This window comes from Mesoplodon mirus (assembly GCF_964341445.2).
Source record: "Mesoplodon mirus genome assembly, chromosome: 1".
Classification (NCBI taxonomy): domain Eukaryota; kingdom Metazoa; phylum Chordata; class Mammalia; order Artiodactyla; family Ziphiidae; genus Mesoplodon; species Mesoplodon mirus.
Window position 1 is genome coordinate 20,065,113 of NC_138976.1, and position 21,373 is coordinate 20,086,485.

The 21,373-nt window shown below is 44.4% G+C and overlaps 1 protein-coding gene across 10 annotated transcripts in view; it reads right to left on the bottom strand.

Annotated features, from left to right (window-relative positions):
- Positions 1-21,373, bottom strand: part of ZNF618 (zinc finger protein 618) — a 188,945-nt gene that overhangs the window by 30,689 nt on the left and 136,883 nt on the right. For 6 of the 10 annotated variants that reach the window (XM_082622939.1, XM_082622947.1, XM_082622946.1 and 3 more), the window contains exons 6-10: positions 19,944-20,033; positions 19,003-19,038; positions 18,835-18,912; positions 11,344-11,403; positions 10,713-10,802 (exon numbers count right to left, since the gene is read on the bottom strand). In XM_082622939.1, coding sequence (XP_082479065.1) covers positions 10,713-10,802; positions 11,344-11,403; positions 18,835-18,912; positions 19,003-19,038; positions 19,944-20,033 — 354 coding nt within the window. The remainder of the gene's footprint in view (positions 1-10,712; positions 10,803-11,343; positions 11,404-18,834; positions 18,913-19,002; positions 19,039-19,943; positions 20,034-21,373) is intronic. The other 4 variants (XM_082622945.1, XM_082622944.1, XM_082622943.1 and 1 more) reach the window with 2 other exon arrangements.

The following is a 21,373-nucleotide window of genomic DNA, read 5'->3' on the forward strand; positions in this document are numbered from 1 at the left end:
CCTGCTGCCTGCCTCAGGGGCAGAGGAGAGACCTTCTTACAGCCCTGCTCCCAGGGCAGTGTCCATCCTGGGCACCAGACGCTGCGCCCATGGCTCTCATAGCCAAAATAAACGGGCGCCCCCTGACCCTCCACCTCTGCCCACTCCTGGCCGGTGAGGAAGCCCAGGCCCAGAGACGCAGGAGTCAGGGCCTTGTTCAAAGTCACACAGGACCCGAGGCCCTGAGGTGAGCTCCGAGGACTCAGGCTGGCCCCCCTTGTCCCTCTGGGGAGGTCACTGCCTTTCCACCTCAGTAGCGGCCAGATGCCAGGAGCTGGGGATGGGGAGTCCTTTGGTCATGGCCCGTAAGCAAGCCCTCACCTGCCCCACCCAAGCCCCAGGAGGAATCCCTCAGGCTCAGTCTGCGGAGAACACAGGTGTCCCTCGCTACTCCTCTTCCCCGCCACCCACTCTCCAGATTCTCACTTTCTCAATCAGGAACTGGAGACGGGTGGGTGGGGAAGGATACTTACATATGATCCCCCTTTCTCCCTCCCTCCCTTTCAGAGTGAGAGACCTTGAAGGTCCTGAGTTCAACGGGAAGGGTGGCTCATCTCACAATTCTCAATTTTTTATTTCTTAGCCCCAGGATAAACCTACACATCAAACTCTGAGGGAGGTGTCCAGCGTCCCATCTCTGATTTCTCCCCTGTCTCCCTGAAGCACAGTTTGGGGACCACAGCTTGTGGTTCACTGTTTAACGGAACCAGCACCGAGTGTGCGGTGAGCCTGCCCCACCTCTGAATCCCAAGTCTGTCACCTCCGGCTTCTGCGGTCATGGACTCTTTACTTCCCTTCTTGGCCTCAGTTTTCCCACCTCACCTCCACTGATGGAAGCAGGACACCCATCTCTGCACTACCAACCTCACAGGGATTTTGTGAGAATCCATACAGGTCACGGAAGCACCTTGAATGGTAAACTACTCTTCAAATGTAAACAGTTATTAATGGTATTTTTTAGGAATAAGGAAACCAAGGCCCAAAATGGTTAATAAGCTTACAGCCACACAAAAAGTTAGTGCCAGGATGGGACGGGGGCTCAAGCCTGCCAGCTTCTCATGGAGGTCTTTGCACAGGCCATGTGGTCCCCTTAGGCGCCAACAAACCCCCGGGCACCTGGGCACAAGGGACAGAGAACTTCTGAGCAATAAACAGAGCATGGTGCTTCCCCTCTTGGCCTCATCTCCACTTGCAGAATGGTTTCTAGGAGACCTTTTCATGGTCTGTGACCCTGCTGTCAAAATCCTGGCATTCCGTGTGGGACAGCCCCTCCTTCCCTGTGGCAGGGAGCTCAGGACACCCCAAAGCACATGATGCAATAAACCCTCGGGCATCCCCTGCTTGCCCTGGACCCTTGCCTGGGACCTGCCCACTTCTTGCCCTCTCAGTCTACCCCTCTCTCTTCCAAGTTTCATGGCCTTTGCTCATGGTATTCCCTCTGCCTGGCATGTTCTTCCCTCCAGTTTCTGCCTGGATTACTCCTGCTGGTCCTACATACCTCCACCTAAACATCACTTCCTCTGGAAGCCCTCCTTGATACCCCACCTGGTCATTTATCTTTCAGTCGCCTCCCTTCTTCCCTTCCAAGATCTGACTGCCACCAATGACGACCCATGGTGTGATCTTTGATCAATGTCTCTTTCCCCATTACCCTGTATGTTCCGTGGGGGTAGGGCCTCTGCCACTTTGGTCCAACCACGCACTCAGTGCCTGGCACATTCCCTAACACACAGGAAGTGCTCAACAGATATTGTGGAACCAGGAATCAAAGCACGAATGGCTCAGAACCACGTAAACAGAGCACATTAAAGATGGGACGCCCAAGAGAGGGCGCAAGAAGCTTCTCACATGTTATCCTCCCACTGGTACCAAGGGTATAAGGCAGCTAGGGACAAAGAGGCTCAGAGAGGTACGGGCACCATGCCAGGGTCACAGAGGAGATCAGTGCCGAGCCAAGATAAACTTCCCAGGCTCCTAACTCATTTCACTCAACCTTTTGCTCCATCTGTTGACCTTCTCACATGGAATGTTATCAGGCTGATATTCCTACCTGGGCTCTCATTGAGAAAGGAAGAAAGCATTTCAGACTGGCAGACTGGCCTAGTAAGAAAGGTATGAGATATTTACACATAAGAGATATTAAAAATAAAACAGCACGTGGTCTCTTCTTTCTGTAAAGCTGAAAATTTAACTGGAACAGAAATTCAGAGACTATAAGGATTCAAGAAAGGTAACCACGCAGCTGAGAGGCAGGGAAGACCAGAGGATTTCCCTGAAACCTTTAACGCAGTAGAGGGGAGTGGAAACGCATTGGAGGCAAAAGGGAATAGGGCGCTCAAAGGCTAGAGCAGGGAATGCAAGGGAGATGTGATGCAAGAGGAATCTAATTTGGGATCCGCTGCTCACAGATTTTAGTCTTAGAAAGAGAACTGGAGACCTTACACTTCTGGCCATGATGGTATGTATACCTGGTACAGGACTAGCCCTCCTCCAGATTCAAGGGTAAAGCTGGACAAAATGCATGGAACAAGAATTTTCAGGCTCTGAATGTAGATGGTGCAAGACTGTGATTCATGAAAGAAGACCTGCTGTGAGCCCCAGGATCACCCTAGCTCTCTGCTAGGATAGACCCTCTGGACCACAGCACAGAGGTGGAGCTTGAGGGATGCACTGCAATCTCACTGATCTGAGAGACAGTGATCAGAGTTCAGGGCTTCTGAGGCTGCTGGAATTTACAGGGAAGAATAACAAAGCGGAGGAAATTGTGCAAAAAAACAACTCCAGAAATGGGCAGAGAGGCCCCTTGAAGTCTTTGGCTGAACACCAAACTGTATTTGTGCAGAGGGAGCCTCTACAAAGACTGGCAACCAATAGCTGCTGGAGTGGTGGGGGGGCGGGGAGCTGATTGAAGATTCAGAGGTGGCAAAAGGCAAGGAGATGTCTGCGTTCCACCTGCCAGAGAGATCTTGCTGTATACCTCCAGCATTCAGTTGAGACCCAGAAAAGCCATGCCTCAGAAGGATTACTCTAACCCTAGAATAAGGACTGCTCTGGAACTGCCCTAACACAGCTTTAAAACAAGGCTTTGAAGTATCGAGTTGATCTGTAAGTAGATTAACTGCCAGCCAGAACAAAATTCAACACTTTTTAGAAGAAGACAACAAAATCCACACACTCAACAACATAGCATGCATCCACAATGTTCAGCACAGAATAAAAATTTATTTGTTAGGTGAAGCAGCAAAATGTGAGTAATAATCAAGAGGAAAAAAATCAATAGGAACATAAAGAAATGACAGGGATGATGGCATTAGCAGACAGGGACCTTAACACAGCTATTATAAATATGCTCAAACATTTAAAGGATAATATGAATATAATGAAAGAAACAATGTAAAAAGGAACCAAGTGGAAATTACAGAGATGAAAAATATGATAGCTGAAATGTAAAATTCATTTGATGGATATTTCTAATGAAACAAGTAAGACTGTAGAAGAAAAGATCAGTAAACATGTATACAGGACATAGAAATTATCCAAATTGAAACACAGAGGGAAAACAAGGATGAAAAACTGAACCGAGCTTCAGCTGATCTATAAACATCATAAAACAATCTAATATATATGTAATTAAAGTCTCAATAGGAGAAGGAAGAGATTGGGGAAGAAAAATATTTGCAGAAATACTGGCTGAAAATTTTCCAAATCTGATGAAAAATATAAACCCACTGATCTAAGAAGCTCAGTGAACCCCAAACAGGATAAACACAAGGAAAACTATACATCATAATCAAATTGCTGAAAATTAGTAATATAGAGAAATATTTAAAAGCATTCAGAGAAAAGAGACCCACTAAATACAGAATAACAATCAGAATGATCTCTGAATTCTCATCAGAAACAACATAAGCCAGAAGATAAAGGAATGACATTTTTAAAATGCCGAAAGAAAAATATCTCAACCCAGAATTCCATATCCAAAGAAAATATCCTTCCAAAGAAAAGGTGAAATAAAAACATTTTCAATTAAGAGAATCTTTCATCAACAGACCTACAGTATAAGAAATGTTAAAGGAAGCTCTTCAGGGAATAAAGGAAAATCATAACATAGAATTCAGATTTATAAGAAAGAAAGAAAAGTATGAAAATTTTAATATGTGGGTAAATATAAAAGGCATTTTCTTATTTCTTTAACAAATAACTATATAAAGCAAAAAGAAAAATTATTGGGTTTATAACTTATGTAGATGTATATGTATCGTAAGAACAGCACAAAGGACAGGAGGGCAGTAAACAGAAGTAAGTTGTTATAAGATTCTCAGATGGTGTGTGATGTGTTATAAATTCATGATAAACTGTAATACATTAAAGATGAATGTTATAAACCACAGAGTAATCACTAAAGAAAAAGAGGTATAGCTAGAAAGCTAACAGAAGAAACAAAAAAATTCTTGATTAATATTAAAGAAGGCAAGAAAAGTAGAAAAAACGAGGAATAAGAACAGATGGGATGAACAGGAAAAATTATAATAAGATGGTAAATTTAAAATCAACCATATCAATAAATTATATTAAATGTAAATGGATTAAACACCTCAACTAAAGAGCAGGCATTGCCCAACTGGATAAAGGACCAAGAACCAACTATATGTACACACTTCGTATATAAAGACATAGATTAAAAGGATGAAAAGAGATTTATCATACAAATACTAATCCTAAGAAACCTGAAGTGGCTATATTAATATCAAATAAAGTAGATTTCAGGACAACAGGTATTATCAGAGATTTAAAGGGGCACTGCACAATTTTAAAAAGGGTCAATTCATCAAGACATAATGATCCTCAGTGTATGCACCTAAAAACAAAGTTTCAAAATACATGAATCAAAAATTGACAGAACTAAGGAGAGAAACAGCATATCCACAATTATCGTTGCAGATTTTAATGCTTCTCCCTCTACTTAATAGAAGAAATAGATTTTTTAAAAAGCCTGTAAAAGTATAGAAATTTGAACATTATTAACCAACATAACCTAATTGACACTATACTCAGGGAACACTCTTCCCAACTCACTTTATGAGGCCAGCATTACTCTGATACCCAACTTAGACAAGGACATTATAAGAAAAGTAAAATACACTGCTGGTTGAAATGTAAAATGGCATAACAGTCTGACTGTTTCTTAAAAGTTAAACTTATCATTATGATCCAGACTAGGTATTTACCTAAGAGAAATGAAGGCATTTGTCCATAGGAAGACGTGTTCACAAATGTTCACAGAAGCTTTATTTATATTAGCTCCAAAGTGGAAACAACCTAAATATCTAACCATACATAAACGGATGAAGGAAACTGTGGTATCTGCATCTAGATAGTGGAACACTACTATTCATCAATGAAAAGGAATGAACTACTGATACATATAAACATGGATGAATCTTTAAACAATTATGCTAAATGAAAGAAGCCAGACCCCACCACACACAAAAAGAGTAGATACTATAAGATTCCATATTTGCAAGATTCTAGAAAATACAAACTAATCTATAGTAATAGGAAGATCAGTGCTTGCCTGGGGGTAGGGAAGTGGTGAGTGAGGGATTACAGAAGGGCACAAGGAAACTTTTGGGGGTGATGGATACGTTCATTATCTTGATTGTGGTGAGGGTTTCATGGGTGCATACATAGGTCAAAACATCAGGGCTTCCCTGGTGGCACAGTTGTTGAGAGTCCGCCTGCCGATGCAGGGGACACGGGTTCGTGCCCCGGTCTGGGAAGATCCCACATGCCGCGGAGCGGCTGGGCCCGTGAGCCATGGTCGCTGAGCCTGCGCGTCCGGAGCCTGTGCTCCACAACGGGAGAGGCCACAACAGTGAGAGGCCCGCATACCGCAAAACAAACAAACAAAAAACCAAAAAAAAATCAAATGGTTTACTTTAAATAAGGTACTTTATTGAGTGACAATATACTTCAATAAAGGTGTTTTAAAAAAAAAAAACACCAGAAATATTTATTTTCTTGATTATGAGCATGGTTAACAAACCACTGATTGAATTTGGGGCACTATCCTAATCCTAGGACTGTAGTTCCCTGCCACTGAAGGGTCAGTTTGGGGAGTGATATTAAAAGGTAAAAAGGTAAAATTCTAGGAAATTTTAGATAGAAGTAATCAGAAAACACATGCTTGAAAGCAAATTAACTCTACAAACTGCCCTAGGTCTCAAAAGCAATTTAGATGCCTTTCCAAGAAAAAGAAGCTCAAAAAAAGAAGTCATTCTTCTGGAAAAGAAGAAACATCCCAACACTGTAATGTCCTTTAGTTCATTTCATGGTTTTCTGATAGTCAATGTATTTTAATAGAGAACAGACATGGTGACTTATTTTTTTAAAAAAAATCAATCCATGTAATTTACCACATTATCAGAATAAAAGATAAGAATAATAGGATCATCTCAACAGATGTAGAAAAAACACCTAACACCAATTTATGATAAAAACTTTCAGTAAATTAGAAATAGAAGGTAACTTCCTCAACTGACAAAGGGGCATCTATGAAAACCTATTTTAGCTAACATAATATTTAATGATGAAAATGATCATACTTAACGATGAAAAACTGAACCCTATGATTGGGAACTAGGCAGAGATATCCACACATTTCATTTATTCAGCATTGAACTGGAGGGTCCTAATCAGCATAATGGGGAAGAAAGAGAATAATAAAAGGAATACAGATTAGAAAAAAAGAAGTAAGGCTGTCTTTATTAGCAGATGACATCAATATGTACAAGAAAAATTCTGATAAATTTAGAAAAAAGCTAATAGAACTAATAAGTGAATTGAACAAAGTTTTAGGATACAAACTCAATATATATAAAAATCATAGCAACGAAAACTGGAAAATAAAAAAATCACAGTAGCATCAAAAAAACCCATAAAATACTTAGATATAATTTAATGAAATATGTAAAAGACCTCTGCTCTGAAAATACAAACTATTGCTGAGAGAAATTTAAATAGACCTAAACCAATGGAGAGATATACTATGTTCATGAAGTGGAAGATCGACTATTATTATGATGTCTATTCTCCCCAGATTGGTCTATAGATTCAGTGTAATCCTAAACAAAATCCCAGTTGGATTTTTTTGTAGCAATTGGCAATAAGACTAACATTTATATTGCAAGGCAAAGTTCCTTGTTTTAAGAAAAATATTCTTAAAAATACACAAGGTTGAAAAACTGAGAGTACCTGATTTAAGACTTAGAGTAAATAAGACCATGTTGGCACCAACACAGGCAAATAGATCAGTGGAACAGAAATAAACTCACACTTACTTATATGCATTCAACTGATTTTCAACAAAGGTCTCAATGCAATGTACTGGAAAAAGGACAATCTTTTCAACAAATGGTGTTGGAACAACCAGACAGTCATATGGAATAAAGTTAATCTCAAATCATACCTCTCATCATTCACAAAAATTAACTTAAAATGGATCAGAGACTTAAATGTAAAAGCTGAAAGTATAAAGATTCTAAAAGATAATAAAGGAGAATATCTTCACCACCTTGAGGTAGGCAAGGATATCCTGAGTAGAACTGAGAAAACACTAACCATAAAAAAATTGATAAATTAGACTTCATTAAAATGAAAAACTGCTCATCAAAAGATACTATATGAAAATCAACAGTCACACCAAAGACTGAGAGAAAATGTTCACAATATATATATTTGATAAAGACCCTGGATCTAGAATATATAAAGAACTCCTCCAATTTAACAATAAAAAGACAAACAACCCAACCAAAAAAAATGGGCAAAAGACTTAATCAGTTTCCAAAGTAAAATACACAAATGGCTAATAAGCAAATGAAAAAGTGCTCAACATCATTAGTCATCAGGAAAACACAAATTAACACCACAATGAAATACCACTACACACTCACCAGAGTAGCTTCCTGCCGCCAAATTGTTGGCAAGAATTTGGAGCAAGTGCAACTCCCATCTGTGGCTGGTGGGAGTGAAAGGTGCTACAGTCATCTTGGGAAATGGTTTGTCAGTTCTTAAAAAGGTAAACATACTCTCCCCTATGACCTATCAATTCTACTCCCTGGAATTTATCCAAGAAAAATGAACACAGAAAGCCTAGTACAAGCATTTTCATAGCAGCTTTATTCATAATAGCCTAAAACTGGAAACAATTCAAATGAACAAGCAAATGGCTCAACAAACTGTGGTACTTGCACACAACAGAATATTGCTCAGCAGTAAAAAAAAAAAAAAAAAGAATGAACTGATATATACAACATGTATGAATCTTAAAAACATTGTGCTAAGTGAAAGCAGTCAGACCCAAAAGAGTACATATTATATGACTCCATTTAGTTAGACCTCCTTCCAGTCAGCCTACGTCTCTCTGGATGCTCTCAGGAAACCCAGGGTCTCTCAAGGCCTGGCCCTGAGTACCACTTGATGAAGCCATCAAGTCCAGCCCCCAACTCCACACAGAACCCATGGACATACAAATATCTAGATCCAAAGGCCACTGGAAGGGCTATTTCTTGGTCAGCTTTGGAGAATCAATCCTCTGTTGCATCTAGCCTAAATCTCTCACTCTGTAATTTTAAACACAGATGATCATAGAGTCCCTAGACTTCAGTAATAAAGAAGAGATGCACTCAACTAACAGATGCAGAAAGACAAAGAGAGTTCACAATAGAGAGAACAAGAAAATGAGGAACAGAGGAAGAGCAGACAGCCTTTCAGGAGAGAAGTACCTGGATGTTAGGGAAGTAATCAGGGTACAAATGAAGCATCCCTTCCTGCTGTACCAACCAGGAGAACTTCCTGGTTAAGAGTATGGGCCTGGAGGTTGCCTGTCAGGGTTCAAGCCAAGCTCCTCCTCTTATTAACTCCATGACCTTATTCAACTTGTTCCAGCAAGAGCCATTTGGGGAAAGAGCGGAAACAGCACTGAAGGGTTTCTCCAAAGGCTGAAGCCCAAGCTGCAGGCTGGCTTTGTAACTAACACCTAACTGTAAGTGCATTCTGTGTAGCATCCCCTCTGGGCACCAGGCAGCAGGGCAGTTGCTGTTTCCCTGGACAGCACAGGTAAGCAGCTACCCACACACAATGGCCCCTGTCCCTGCCCATGGAAAGAGGGATCCCCAGGGGGGTCTGAGCCATGGAGCTCAAGCCACAGCCCTGATGCTTCAGCACCAGCACCATGAGTGGGTCAAATGGATGGGTTAGTGCCCACCCAGTGTAAGCTGTGGCCTCTCTCCCCCACATAGGACCTGGCCATGTGGTGGGCAATAAATAAGCCATACATGCTTAGCATGGGTGGCAGGATAGGCTCCTGTAGTTGCGCCACTGCAGATGCCTGCCTGAGGGTCTCCTTATACTGGAGATGACTGGAATCCAGACCCCTGGGCTGAAAAGACCTCGAGAGCTCCCACAGGTGGGAAACCTGAGCCCAGAGAAGGGAAGTGACAGGTCCAAGGTTACCCAGCAGTCAGGGGCCGAGCAGGATGAGAACCTTAGCCCAGTATTCCACTTAAGGATGGGTGCTCCCGCCCACAGGGAGACCCCTCAGTCCTGCCGCTCTGCGCAGCAGGCAGGACTTCCTGGGGAAGCTACCTCCTCCACCGCCTGAGCTCTGGACAGCCCTCCCTGCCCACCTGAAAGCCCTCAGGGGCCCACGTGCCTCTGCTGCTACTGCCGGTGCTCCAGGAGGGTTGGGCCTCCCGTACTCTAGGCACCTTGCACCCTGATGACCTTGCATAACCCCTTCCCCTCCCTGAACCTAAACCTTCCCATCCACAGACTGTGGAGTGGGATCCCCATAGCTCTTCTGTGACAAACAAAAGCAAGGATACTCCCAAATACCTCTTAAACATCCTGCCCTACTGCCCTGCAATGTGGTTAAGCCCCGCCCTGTCAGAACTCTGGCTGAGGACTGAGGGCCCTCTTAGCTCATACACTTGGGGATCTAAGGATACAGCCCCCTCTGACGTCCAAACGGGAAGCTGGGAAATCAGCTGCATTGGGAGAATGGAAGGCCAGGATGTCCCTGTGGGAAGGATCCTTAGAACCCTTTCCCTCCCAGGCCAGGGGAGGAGGGAGAGATTGGGGGCCTGCCCAAGGCCACACACATGCCTGTGACTCCACTGGGACTAATACCCGGGGCTTCTGAGGCTGGCTTGGCACTCCTTCTGACTTCTTACCCTTTCTACCTCCAAGGGCAAAGCTGTCTTGTCTAACTGACCATCCTCTAGCCTGGGTTAGGCCCTGCACTGGTTCAGACTGAAGCTGCATTACACGGTACTGCCTTTGGGGGTGGGGACTCAGGGACCACATGATTTGGAGGTGCTTGGAAGAGGTGAGGACAAGGCTGCTGAAGGACATGGGTGAATGATGCCCACCCTTCCTAACCCAAAATCCACATAGGCCCAGGTCTCTGAGACCATCGGGGGAGGACTCAGGCTTTCCTGGCTTAAGGGTGGGGTTTTTCCCAGCTCCTGCAGTCAGGTGGCCCCAGGTCAGACCTGGACACCTAGAGGCTGACCCAGAACAAGTTCACCTTTGCTTTCACCCTCCCCTGGCAAAACTCCAGAGCCTCAGTCTATGGCTGGCCCACCCTTCCCCCAACCAGAGAAGGTACTCACTGATGGGGGCGTGTAAGGCCACGTGCTCCTGGTAGGGTGTGTAGTACTTGTACTGCTTTCCGCAGAATTCACAGGTATAATTGCCGGTTTCTGTCCAAGGAGAGAAGAGTGTGGGAATGGGTGCCTGTTCCCATCCAGAAGTAACAGCTTGCTCCTTCCCCACAAACCCCTCCTCATTCTGGGACCACCAACTAGAATCAGGAGCTCCCTTGAGTCAGACCGCCAGGGTTCAAATCCCAGCTCCTCTATTTCAAGCTGTGTGACTTTAGGCAAATCTAATAACCTCTCCGTGCCTCAGTTTTCCTATCTGTAAAATGGGGCAATGATAGGACCACCTTATAGGATTGCTGTGAGGATTAAATTTGTATGTCACATGCTTAGAACAGTACCTGGCACACGCTGTCCTCCTCCATCGCTCCACCCCCAGGCCCCGGTGCTCAGGAAATGTGTGGTGTCCTGAGTTGACCTCCAGTGCCAACCTCTTTATCAGCCCCTTTTCAAGCCTTGCCCTCTGCAATGGCCACATGTGGGTCACCTTGTCTCCAGGGCCTTCCCTGCCCCCAAACACCCCCCACCCCCTGGCAGAAGGGGTCACGTCTTCCTCTTGGGTCCCACCGGACTTCATCTTTACCTCTCTTTTGGCACTGCCTAACTTCTTTCTTCTTAAAAATTTCTGATGTAATATTGTTCACTGGGGGAAAATTATAAAATACTGATAAATACAAATACAAAATTTTAAATATAAGAGAAATTTCAATCATCTATAATCCCCAAAAAAGAGTAGCAGCTACCCCATGGGGTGGAGCATTCACCTGGCCACTTGCCCCAGACCCCACCCTGCACTCCCATCTCATCTCTCACTGACTTCAGCCGTCTAGCTTCTACGGGCCTTGAATTAGCCGGCCCTGATCTATATGCTCTTTGTAACCTGGTGCATTCAATCAACAATATTTTGTAGACATCTTGCTCAAATCAATAAACATCGATCTCTACTGCATTTATTGGCTGCCTGGTTCCCACTGGACTTTGGAATTTGCTGAGCCAGTCTCCTAAACCAGAGGACATTGAGATTGTTTCAAAATTTTTCCCTTATAAAAAAAGCTGTGATCCATACCCTCGTAGAAATTTTTGCACATCTGCTCATTATTTTTGCACACCACTGCAAAATAAAGATTATTGTTCATAATCTTTGCACATATTTCCTCAGGATAAATTAAGGGTCTGCATTTTTAAGGCTTTTGATCAACACAGCACCAACTACTTACTGAAAGGTTGGGCCAATTTTCGCCCCCATCAGAAAGATCTCAAAATGACTGTTTCCATATACTGTAGCCAGCATTAAGTACTATCATCTTCTTACTGTGCCTGATAAGGAGAAATACATTGTACTGCTGGTTTTATTTTCCATTTCTTTGAGTTCTAAGGAAGCTATTTTTGAGGATGAATGAACTAGTTTTTCTTTTGTGACTTTCCTATTTGTGCTTACAGTCAATGTTTCTATAGGCATGTTTACCTTTTTAAAATCGCTAAGAACTCTATAGATTAAGGGCATCAACATTTCATTCGACATGTTACAAGTATCTTTTCTCAATTGGTTTCTTAGTCTGTTTATGCTCTTTTCTCCCAATATAGAAGCTTTAAAAATTTTGGTAGCTAAATAATTTTTGTTAACCGATTCAGGACCACTGGTAAAGATATATTATTGCTCTTTGTAGGTTCTGAAGTTGTTAGATCAACTGTATTAATTGTATTATTCAAACTCTATATAACCTTTATTTCTCTCCTTGCTCTGTCAAAGACTAAATGTTGTGATCAATCCTTCCAATTCATTGTGCTTCTGAATTTATTTTGTATATTTAGATATAATATTGTTTGATGCAGACACAGGCTCATGAGATCAAAACCTCCACTTTGAACCATATCCTTTGTTAACATTACACTATTTTCTAACACAGCAGTTCTCAAAGCGTGGTCCCTGGGCTAGTGGCAATAAGCATCGCCTGGGAACCTGTTAGAAATGCAAATTCTCAGGACTTATTTGAGACATTCTGAAACAAAAATCCTAAGGATGGGATCCAGCAAACTGTGTTTTAACAGGTCCTGAAGAAAATCCTAAAGTGTTAGAAAGTTAAGAACCACCACTCTAACTTTTTGTGTGTGTGTGTGGTACGCGGGCCTCTCACTGTTGTGGCCTCTCCCGTTGTGGAGCACAGGCTCCGGACGCACAGGCTCAGCGGCCATGGCTCGTGGGCCCAGCCGCTCCGTGGCATGCAGGATCTTCCCGGACGGGGGCATGAACCCGTGTCCCCTGCATCGGCAGGCGGACTCTCAACCACTGTGCCACCAGGGAAGCCCCACTCTAACTTTTAATTACACTGTTTTATTAGTTCTTCTGGTATTAATATTATTAGTTCTTGATAATTACTTTGTTAGATCCTTCTACTTGTTCACATGTGCCTAAAGTCATTTCCCTAAATTTTCTTGTACTTGCATTCATCAAACAGGTACTGTGCTAAATGCTGGCACAAAATGTTGAGCAATGGTCCCTGCCTTCAAGGAACTTACAGTCTGGAAAAGGAGAAAGAAAAATCAAATTATCACACAAACAAATCTCAAACTGCAACCACAGTGGGTAGTCTTAAGGAGACATGGTGCTATGAAAATCTTTTTTTTTTTTTTTAAATGTTGGGGGTAGGAGTTTATTTATTTATTTATTTATTTTTGCTGTGTTGGATCTTCGTTTCTGTGCGAGGGCTTTCTCTAGTTGTGGCAAGCAGGGGTCACTCTTCATCGCAGTGCGTGGGCCTCTCACTATCGCGGCCTCTCTTGTTGTGGGGCACAGGCTCCAGACGCGCAGGCTCAGTAGTTGTGCCTCACGGGCCTAGTTGCTCCGCGGCATGAGGGATCCTCCCAGCCCAGGGCTCGAACCCGTGTCCCCTGCATTAGCAGGCAGATTCTCAACCACTGCGCCACCAGGGAAGCCCCGCTATGAAAATCTTAATAGGGAATTCAATTTAGTTAAGGGAGTAGGAAAGAGCTCCTACTCCCTTAGGAAAGAGAAGAGTAAAAGACAAGGAATTAACTAAGTATGTCTCTAATAAACCATTCATAATTGGATTCTTTTAAGTTAACCTGAGAATCTTTGTCTTCTAATAAAGGAAATTATGCCATTTGCTTTTATTGCTATTACTGACTTGGTTTTACATGTCTTATGATTCTTTTCTTTTCATCCTATACCCTTTCTGGTTTATTCCCTTAGTTTTCAGTTGTTTGATGTATGAACTCTCTTCTTTGCCTCTCCATTATTCTCCAATATTCCAGCATTTTCCAATATTTTCCATTGTTCTAGACAGTATATAAGATACATTTCTCTCATTTTTATAGTCAAGCACGAAATGATATTTTCATATCTATTACCATTGAGAAAGGTAGTTTAACTCAGTGCCTCTCAAACTTTAGCCTAAATAAGAATCATCTAGAAAGACTGTTACAACACAGACACCTGAGCCCCACCGTGGAGATTCTGATTCCACAGGTCTGGTGTGGGGCCTGAGAATTTACATTTTTAATAAGCTTTTAGGAGATGCTTATGCTGCTGGTCTGGGGACCACACTATAAGCAGGACTGATTTAACCTACTTTATTGTATCCTTCACCTATTCCTTCCTTCCTGGTTTTTAACATTCATTTTTAATATTTTAGAATGATCTCTTTTTTGCATTCAATTTTATAATCAGATTTGCAACATTTTAAACTTAAACTTACTTCTAGTTTACCTGGCTTCAGTATTCACAAGTCCTCTTTTACTATGAATTAATGCCTCATAATTGAGCCCTTAAATGTGTTCAACCACTCAGCTCATTGGAGTACATCTTCAAGTAATTTTTTGAAGTTGGGTATATAGGAGAAATAGCATGTTTTTGATCCCTTGCTTTTTTTTTTTTACACATAAATCACAATTTGTCTAGATATAAAATTCTTAGATTACACCTTTTTCCCTTCAGAACTTATTCCATGATCATTCAGCATTTAGTATTGCAGGGAAGTCTGATGCAAGTCCACCTTGAAATCATTTGTAAGTAACTTGCTTTTTTATTTCCAGGTACCTGTATAGTTTTCCCCCTTATATTTAAAGTTTAAAAAGCCACTAATATCTATTTAGTTATGGGTCTTTTTCTATTAATTCTATCTGACATATAGGTTTTCCTTTAGCTGAGCAATTTTTTCTTCTATTGTATCTTTGGAGTATTGCTTCCGTCCCACCAATTATCTGGAACAGTTTCCCCATTCTCCATATTTATCATGTTTTCTGCTTATTAAGTTCATCTGTTCAAGTTTGTCCTTCACATTATTAATTCCATTTCTGCAGATCAACTCTGCTCTTTACTATCTACAATGTAGGTTTTAAATCTGCTCTTGTATTTTCTGCTTCTCTCCAATTCTTCTCATCTCACTCCTCTTTGTCTTTTCATCTTATCTTGTTGCTTTTTCACCATACAGCTTCCTTTTTTAGAGAGGTCATGCTATGGACTGAATTGTTTCCCCCCCCAAATTCAGATGATGATGTCCTGTCTCCCAATGCAATGCTATTTGGAGATGGGGCCTTTGGGATGTAATTAGGTTAGATGAAGTCATGAGGATGGGGGTGGGGTCCCTCATGATGGGATTAGTGCCCTTATAACAAGAGGCACCAGAGAGTCTGCTCTCTTTTTCTTCTCACCATGTGAGAGTACGGCCAGAAAGAGGGTCACTGGACCAGAACTCAATCATACTGGCACCCTGATTTTGACTTCAGCCTCCAGAACTGTGAGAAAATAAATTTGTTATTTAAGTCACCCAGTCTATGGTACTTTGTTATGGCAGCCTGAGTGGACTAAGACAGGTCATATTTTCTCATACTTGACTGTGGTTGCCAAACAGCATTTCCTTCTAGACGCTGTGGTAGATCATTTTCAGAGGTATACTCTTCCTCTAAGTCTCTTAAATTCCTTTCTTGTCATGTGGAATTTTCATAGTTCCCAAGTTTTATTTTCTTATTTTTTTTTTTTTTTACCTTTCAAGTCACTCTTCCTTATCCAGGTATAAAACTCAAGTAACCTATAAATAAATCCAGATTTACACTGTTTCAATAGACTTGAATGAATTGTCCTCAATCATCCCCCCATTATCATGGTAGACCATTACCATGGAAGTAATTCTCAGACCTGCACCCGCAGAGCAAGTTGACACACAGGGCCTCTTAGACCAACTCCCTCCTTCTAGCAGGATTCCTCTGCTCTGTCCTGGCTCTGGCTTCCTCCTCCTTGAGGACTTAATTCTCCAATTTGCTCAGCTGACATGGATGTGAAAGGCATACTTCCCAGCATGCCCTGCTGCCACTGTTTCTCCTCTTCCCCTGACCTATGGAGCTCTACTTGTGGGGACTAGTCCCTCCACAGTGCACCCCTACTGGCTCCCCTTATTCTGTGCCTCATCACTATCAGGGTTCTGTGGCACTGGCCAGCTTACAAAAAGTGGCAGAAGCCCAAGAAGCAGGATTCTGATCTCACAAGGCAGCTGCTGAGTGGTAACAAGAAACAGCCTCATACTCTTTATAGACATCTCAGTTCCATGGCGTCAAGCTGGGAGCCGAACTCAGTCAGTTTTCTCAATGCAATTCCCTACTCCATATAATTTGTGATAATTCCTCCTGGGTCCTAGCACTGGCTGGCTGTCAGACGTAGTTACTGATATAGAGAACAAGTTTCATCTTGCTCTGTACCTTTCTGGATAATTAATACGTACCACTTGTTTAATGCTTTCCATGTAAATGTCAAGGACTATACTAATCCTTTTACAAATATAATCTCATCTAATCTCCATGACAAACCTGAGAGGTGAGTTTTACTGTCATTACTGTGATTAGAGAGATTATAAAACTTGCAGGACGTCACACAGGCATTAAGTATAGAGCTGGGGTTCATCTTTGGGATGGCTCTAAAGCTCTCGCTCTTGACTATCTCTCAGCAACATCACTCATTTGTTAAGCCCTAAATACGAGCCGGGTGCTGCGCTAGACACTTGACACAGGCATCTTCCAACAGCCCTGAAGAACAGATAGATGTTCTTATTCCCAATTTATACAAGAATCAAAGGACACTCAGTGGGGGTAAGTAGCTAGTAAATTGGTGATATCAGCATTCAAACCTGGGCTTGTCTGATTCTATAGCCTATGTTGTCTGTATTCTATTTTGATAATTATGATGCTACAGATGGAAGGGGTGGTGCTACGCTGGGGCTGCTGGCAGACAGCACTGAAGCGGGAAGGGGGGAGTTTCACAGATCCCAATCTCCCTGTCCTGCACTGGTCTATGAACGTCCATCATGGAACATGTCTGATTCACATCTGGGTTCTCCCACAGTCTAACTTCTGGCAGTTTTACTGTTAAAGGATTTCATCATTTTCTTCACTTCAAGATTATTTTTTTGTTTTAAAGATTTTTTTTTTGATGTGGACAATTTTTAAAGTCTTTATTGAATTTGTTACAGTATTGCTTCAGTTTTATGTTTTGGTTTTCTGGGCCTGAGGCATATGAGATCTTAGTTCCCTGACCAGGGATCGAACCCACACCCCCTGCACTGGAAGGCGAAGCCTTAACCACTGCACCACCAGGGAAGTCCCCACTTCAAGATTATTTTAATGTTACTGTTTATTGAATGTTTACCATTGCATATGACAAGTGCTATCATACAGACATAACGTTATTTTTACACCATATTTACAGACATTATCACATCTCCAGTTTCCTGAGTGCCTTAAGAGGTAAAGAAAAGGAGAGAATCATCTCCTACGAGGAAGGAGGAAGAACACTCAGGGGCCCATCCAATGCCTTCCAAGGGCCGGGACCAAGTCCCGCCCTCTGAGGCTTGTCTCTGGCTTCACTGTCCCAGCTCCCTTGACTCTCCTTCCCTAAACTTCTTCATCCATTCAATCTATGTTTGTGTGTATATTTTCACAAGCTGCCTTAATCCTTATTGCAACAGGCAGAGCCAATAAAGGTCTCTTCTTGCTGGGTAGTAAGAGAGGCATGGAAAAATAGAGAGGAAGAAGCAAGCATGCAAATTCCTGAAGGGCTGGACCAGTCTCACTTGCGAGAACTAACCTCCACCCCGACCCAAATCCACACTCCCTGCAGCAGCCAAAATGTCTTCCTACAACACAAATCTGATCAAGTCCCTTCTCCACTGAGTAAACTCTGGCTCATTCCCCTCAGGATGAAATCTAACTGCCTTCTTCTGGTTTTCAAGGCTCTCTAAGACCTGAACTCAGAATCGATTTGCCTTTCAGTTCCTGGAACAAGTGCAGCTCTCCTGCCTTCATGTGGGATACAGGGGCTCATCCCCACCCTCATCCCCATGCGGAAGCCTCATGGATTCCCAAGGCTGGTCAGTTGCCTCCCAGCCCCACTGCTCCCTGGGCTTCTATGTTGTAACTACCTGCTTACTGACCTACTGCCCCCACCCTGTGTGAGCTACCCAAGGCAGGGCCACATCTGTCTTGCTCACTGCTGTGTTCCCACAATACTCAATACCAGTGCGTTGCAAATAGGCAGGTCAAGTGCATGGCTCCTGCTCTCAGGGGTTTACTGGGGTAAGGACAGAGCATCTGCATGTAGCTCCCCCGGGAGCTTCATTTGTGGATAAACCCCTTCTGACAACAGTAACGACAGTATTTTCCGAGCACCTACTATGTACCAGGCACTGTGCTAATTAATAGGTGATTTATATCCATGATCTCATTTAATCCCCCAACAAACCTGCGGGGAAGTGTCACCCTTACTCCACAGGTGAGGAGCCAAGGCTCAGGACGGCTAACACTGGGCACCAAGCCTGTGCTACCTTCACTGCCCTGACCTGGACCCTGTGCTGTCCTGCTGCTTCTCAAAAGCAAGTCCTAAGAGTGACTGACCCATTTGACAGGTGGGCAAAGTGAGGTACAAGGAGGCCAGTACCTCGCCGGCCAGAGCTGTTGCTGCAGGATTAGCAACGTTGCCCCCTTCCAGTGGTGGGACTCGCCCTGCCGCCCTCAGCCACCCCCACCTGTCTCCCCACCCAGCCCCGGCCCCAGAGAGAGGCCTGCATACTTGGCCCGATTTTCTGGAATGGTTCCGGGGGCTCCTCCTTCACCTCGTCAGTGGCCACGACACCTTGGTCGAAGGGGTCTGTGGGAGAACACACGGCCCTTAGTGCCCGGTAACCAGGTCTCAGAGCCCAGGTTGGGACAAGGAGGTGGGCAGCCACCAAGGACTTACCTGCCCGATTCTCAGGGGCCCCTTCCACACTAAACACTGCGCCCGGGCGGGAGGCGGCAGCCGCAGAAGGAAAGAAGCAAACAGGAGCCCTGTTAGTCCCTGCCCATAGCTGCCTCTGCCCAATGCTCCCAGCCTCTGCCCCAGCAAGCTTGCCTCTGGGGCCCAGGATAGCTGCCTCAGCCACTGTGGCTGCCCAGGAAACCAAGGGCCACAGGAGGGCACATCCTTCCATTCCTCATCCTCCCCACAGGCGAGGGCCCACCCCTGGGCAGGAAGACGCTTTCTGGCTGGCCTGTTTCTGGATCACCGCCAGACGCTCAAAGGACCAGAGCAGGAGAAAAAAAGGAAGAGATGGGGTGGGGTGGTAAAGAAAAAGGAGGTGAGAGGAAGGAGGGACCAGAGGCGACAGGTGGTGAGGCCTGGCTGTCACAGCCTGACACGGGCTTGGGGTGTGGGGCTGGAGAGGGAACCCTCCAGAGTCTTTTCCAGTCAAAGACCCTATTTCTAGGATTCTTAAGATTCCAAAAATAAATTACCTAAATTTATCATTCTAATTTCTAACTCTATAATCTAAGATGCTAAAATATCATCATTGATTTTAAAAAATTGGTTTAATTTCACCAGAGCATGTGAATACTCAACATGAAATCATAAAATAAATCGGTATAAAATTGCTGATATTCGACTGATTCTGACCTACAAAAATGGCAATTTCACTTGGGCTTCCCTCATCAGAAATACATATGGAATATGATGGGGACTTTCTCTAGCCCAGAATCCTCGGAGGTTCGTCACTCCACTCGTGGTCTGCCTGCTGCCCGACCTTCCCTGGGTAGGAAGAGGGAGGGGAAGATGTGGGTGGGCCCTGGGCCCCATAAGCAGCCCTGGAGGGGGGTCTCTTTATGGGACTCTGCTCCTGAGGAGTGAGGGGCCTGACTCACCATCCACTGCGTGCAGGTCTCGGTGCTCCTGGAAACAGCTGTAGTATTTGTACTTCTTCCCGCAGATGTCACACGTGTACCTGAAGTTGTCTGCGGGGGATGGAAAGACACGTGGTTACCAGGGCTTCAGTCACCTGGGGCTGGGGGAGGTGGTGTGGGCCAGACTGGGCCCAACTGGTGACTCCATGGAGAACAGTTCCTGGGGTGTGAGGAGTCCTCTACACAAGGAGACCAGGGAGCCTTGAAGTGATTTTCAAAGGCACTCCCAATCCTACCCAATGAGAGCTGAGCCCCTAAGGGCCCGGTTCATGACTTCCTTCGTCATGTGAGAATAACAGTCACTGCAGCTACAGCTTCCTGGGTGTTGGCTGTACTGTTAGGGGCCAGGCCAGGAGCTTCCCCAGCATTCCCTCCATTCGGCCTTGCAATCGAGGGAGGAGGCAATAACCCATTTAACACTTGAGTCTGCTGAGGAGCAGAAGGGACCTGCTGCAAGCCCCACAGCAAGGGGGGCCAGGGTGAGGCCCATCATGGACGGTTCTGAATGACCCTGGCTACTGGCGTTCCCGTCCTGTGCAATGTCTCGGCTGGACCCGCTGACTTGCTTCTAACAGAGACAATGCAATAAGGTGAGAAGCAAAAGAGGGCCAGGAGGCTGGTACCCCAGCCCAGGAGTGGAGAATGATTCAGCCAGACAGAGAAGGACCATGTGCCCTGACTCAGCCATGGCTTAGAGTTAAGTGATGTCAGAAGAAGACTATGACTTTGGCCTTGCTCATACCATCTCGCTCTTGCTAGCTGCCCTGTTGCAGGCTGCCTCACATAGAGACCCACTTGGCAGCCTCTGGTGAACAGCCAGTGGGGAACTGAGGCCCTCAGCCCACCCGCTTGGGAAGGATGGATCCTGCTAACAACCATGGGAGTACGTACAGAGGCAGTCCCTTCCCCGGCTGAGCTGTGAGATGAGACCACAGCCCTGGCCTTGACTGCAGCCTCGTGAGAGACCCAGAGCCAGAGGACCAGGTGAAGCCACACTCAGATTCTGACCACAGGAACAGTAACGTGATCAATGCCTGTCGCTTTACAGGTCAGTTAAGTTTCAGGGAAGTGTGTGACACAGCAATAAACAATGACAGGGCCTGTGTTTGGATGATCCCCAAGGCCTCTCCGAAGTCTGAGGCTGGACTCGTACAGGACAGTGCCTTTGCCACATCGGCAGCCCCTCCAACGTTTGGACTAGCAAAGACCTTGTGTGTGTGCTCCCTGGGCTGATCTAGGGATAGCCCGTCCACCCCAGCTTCCCGAGGATGCCAGCACAGGGAGGCTGGGTGGCTTGCTCAAGGCTGTAGAGTCGGGCAGGGAATAGCTAGGATCCAGCTACTCACTTAACTCTAAGCCACAGCTGAGTCAGGGCACATGGTCCTTCTCTG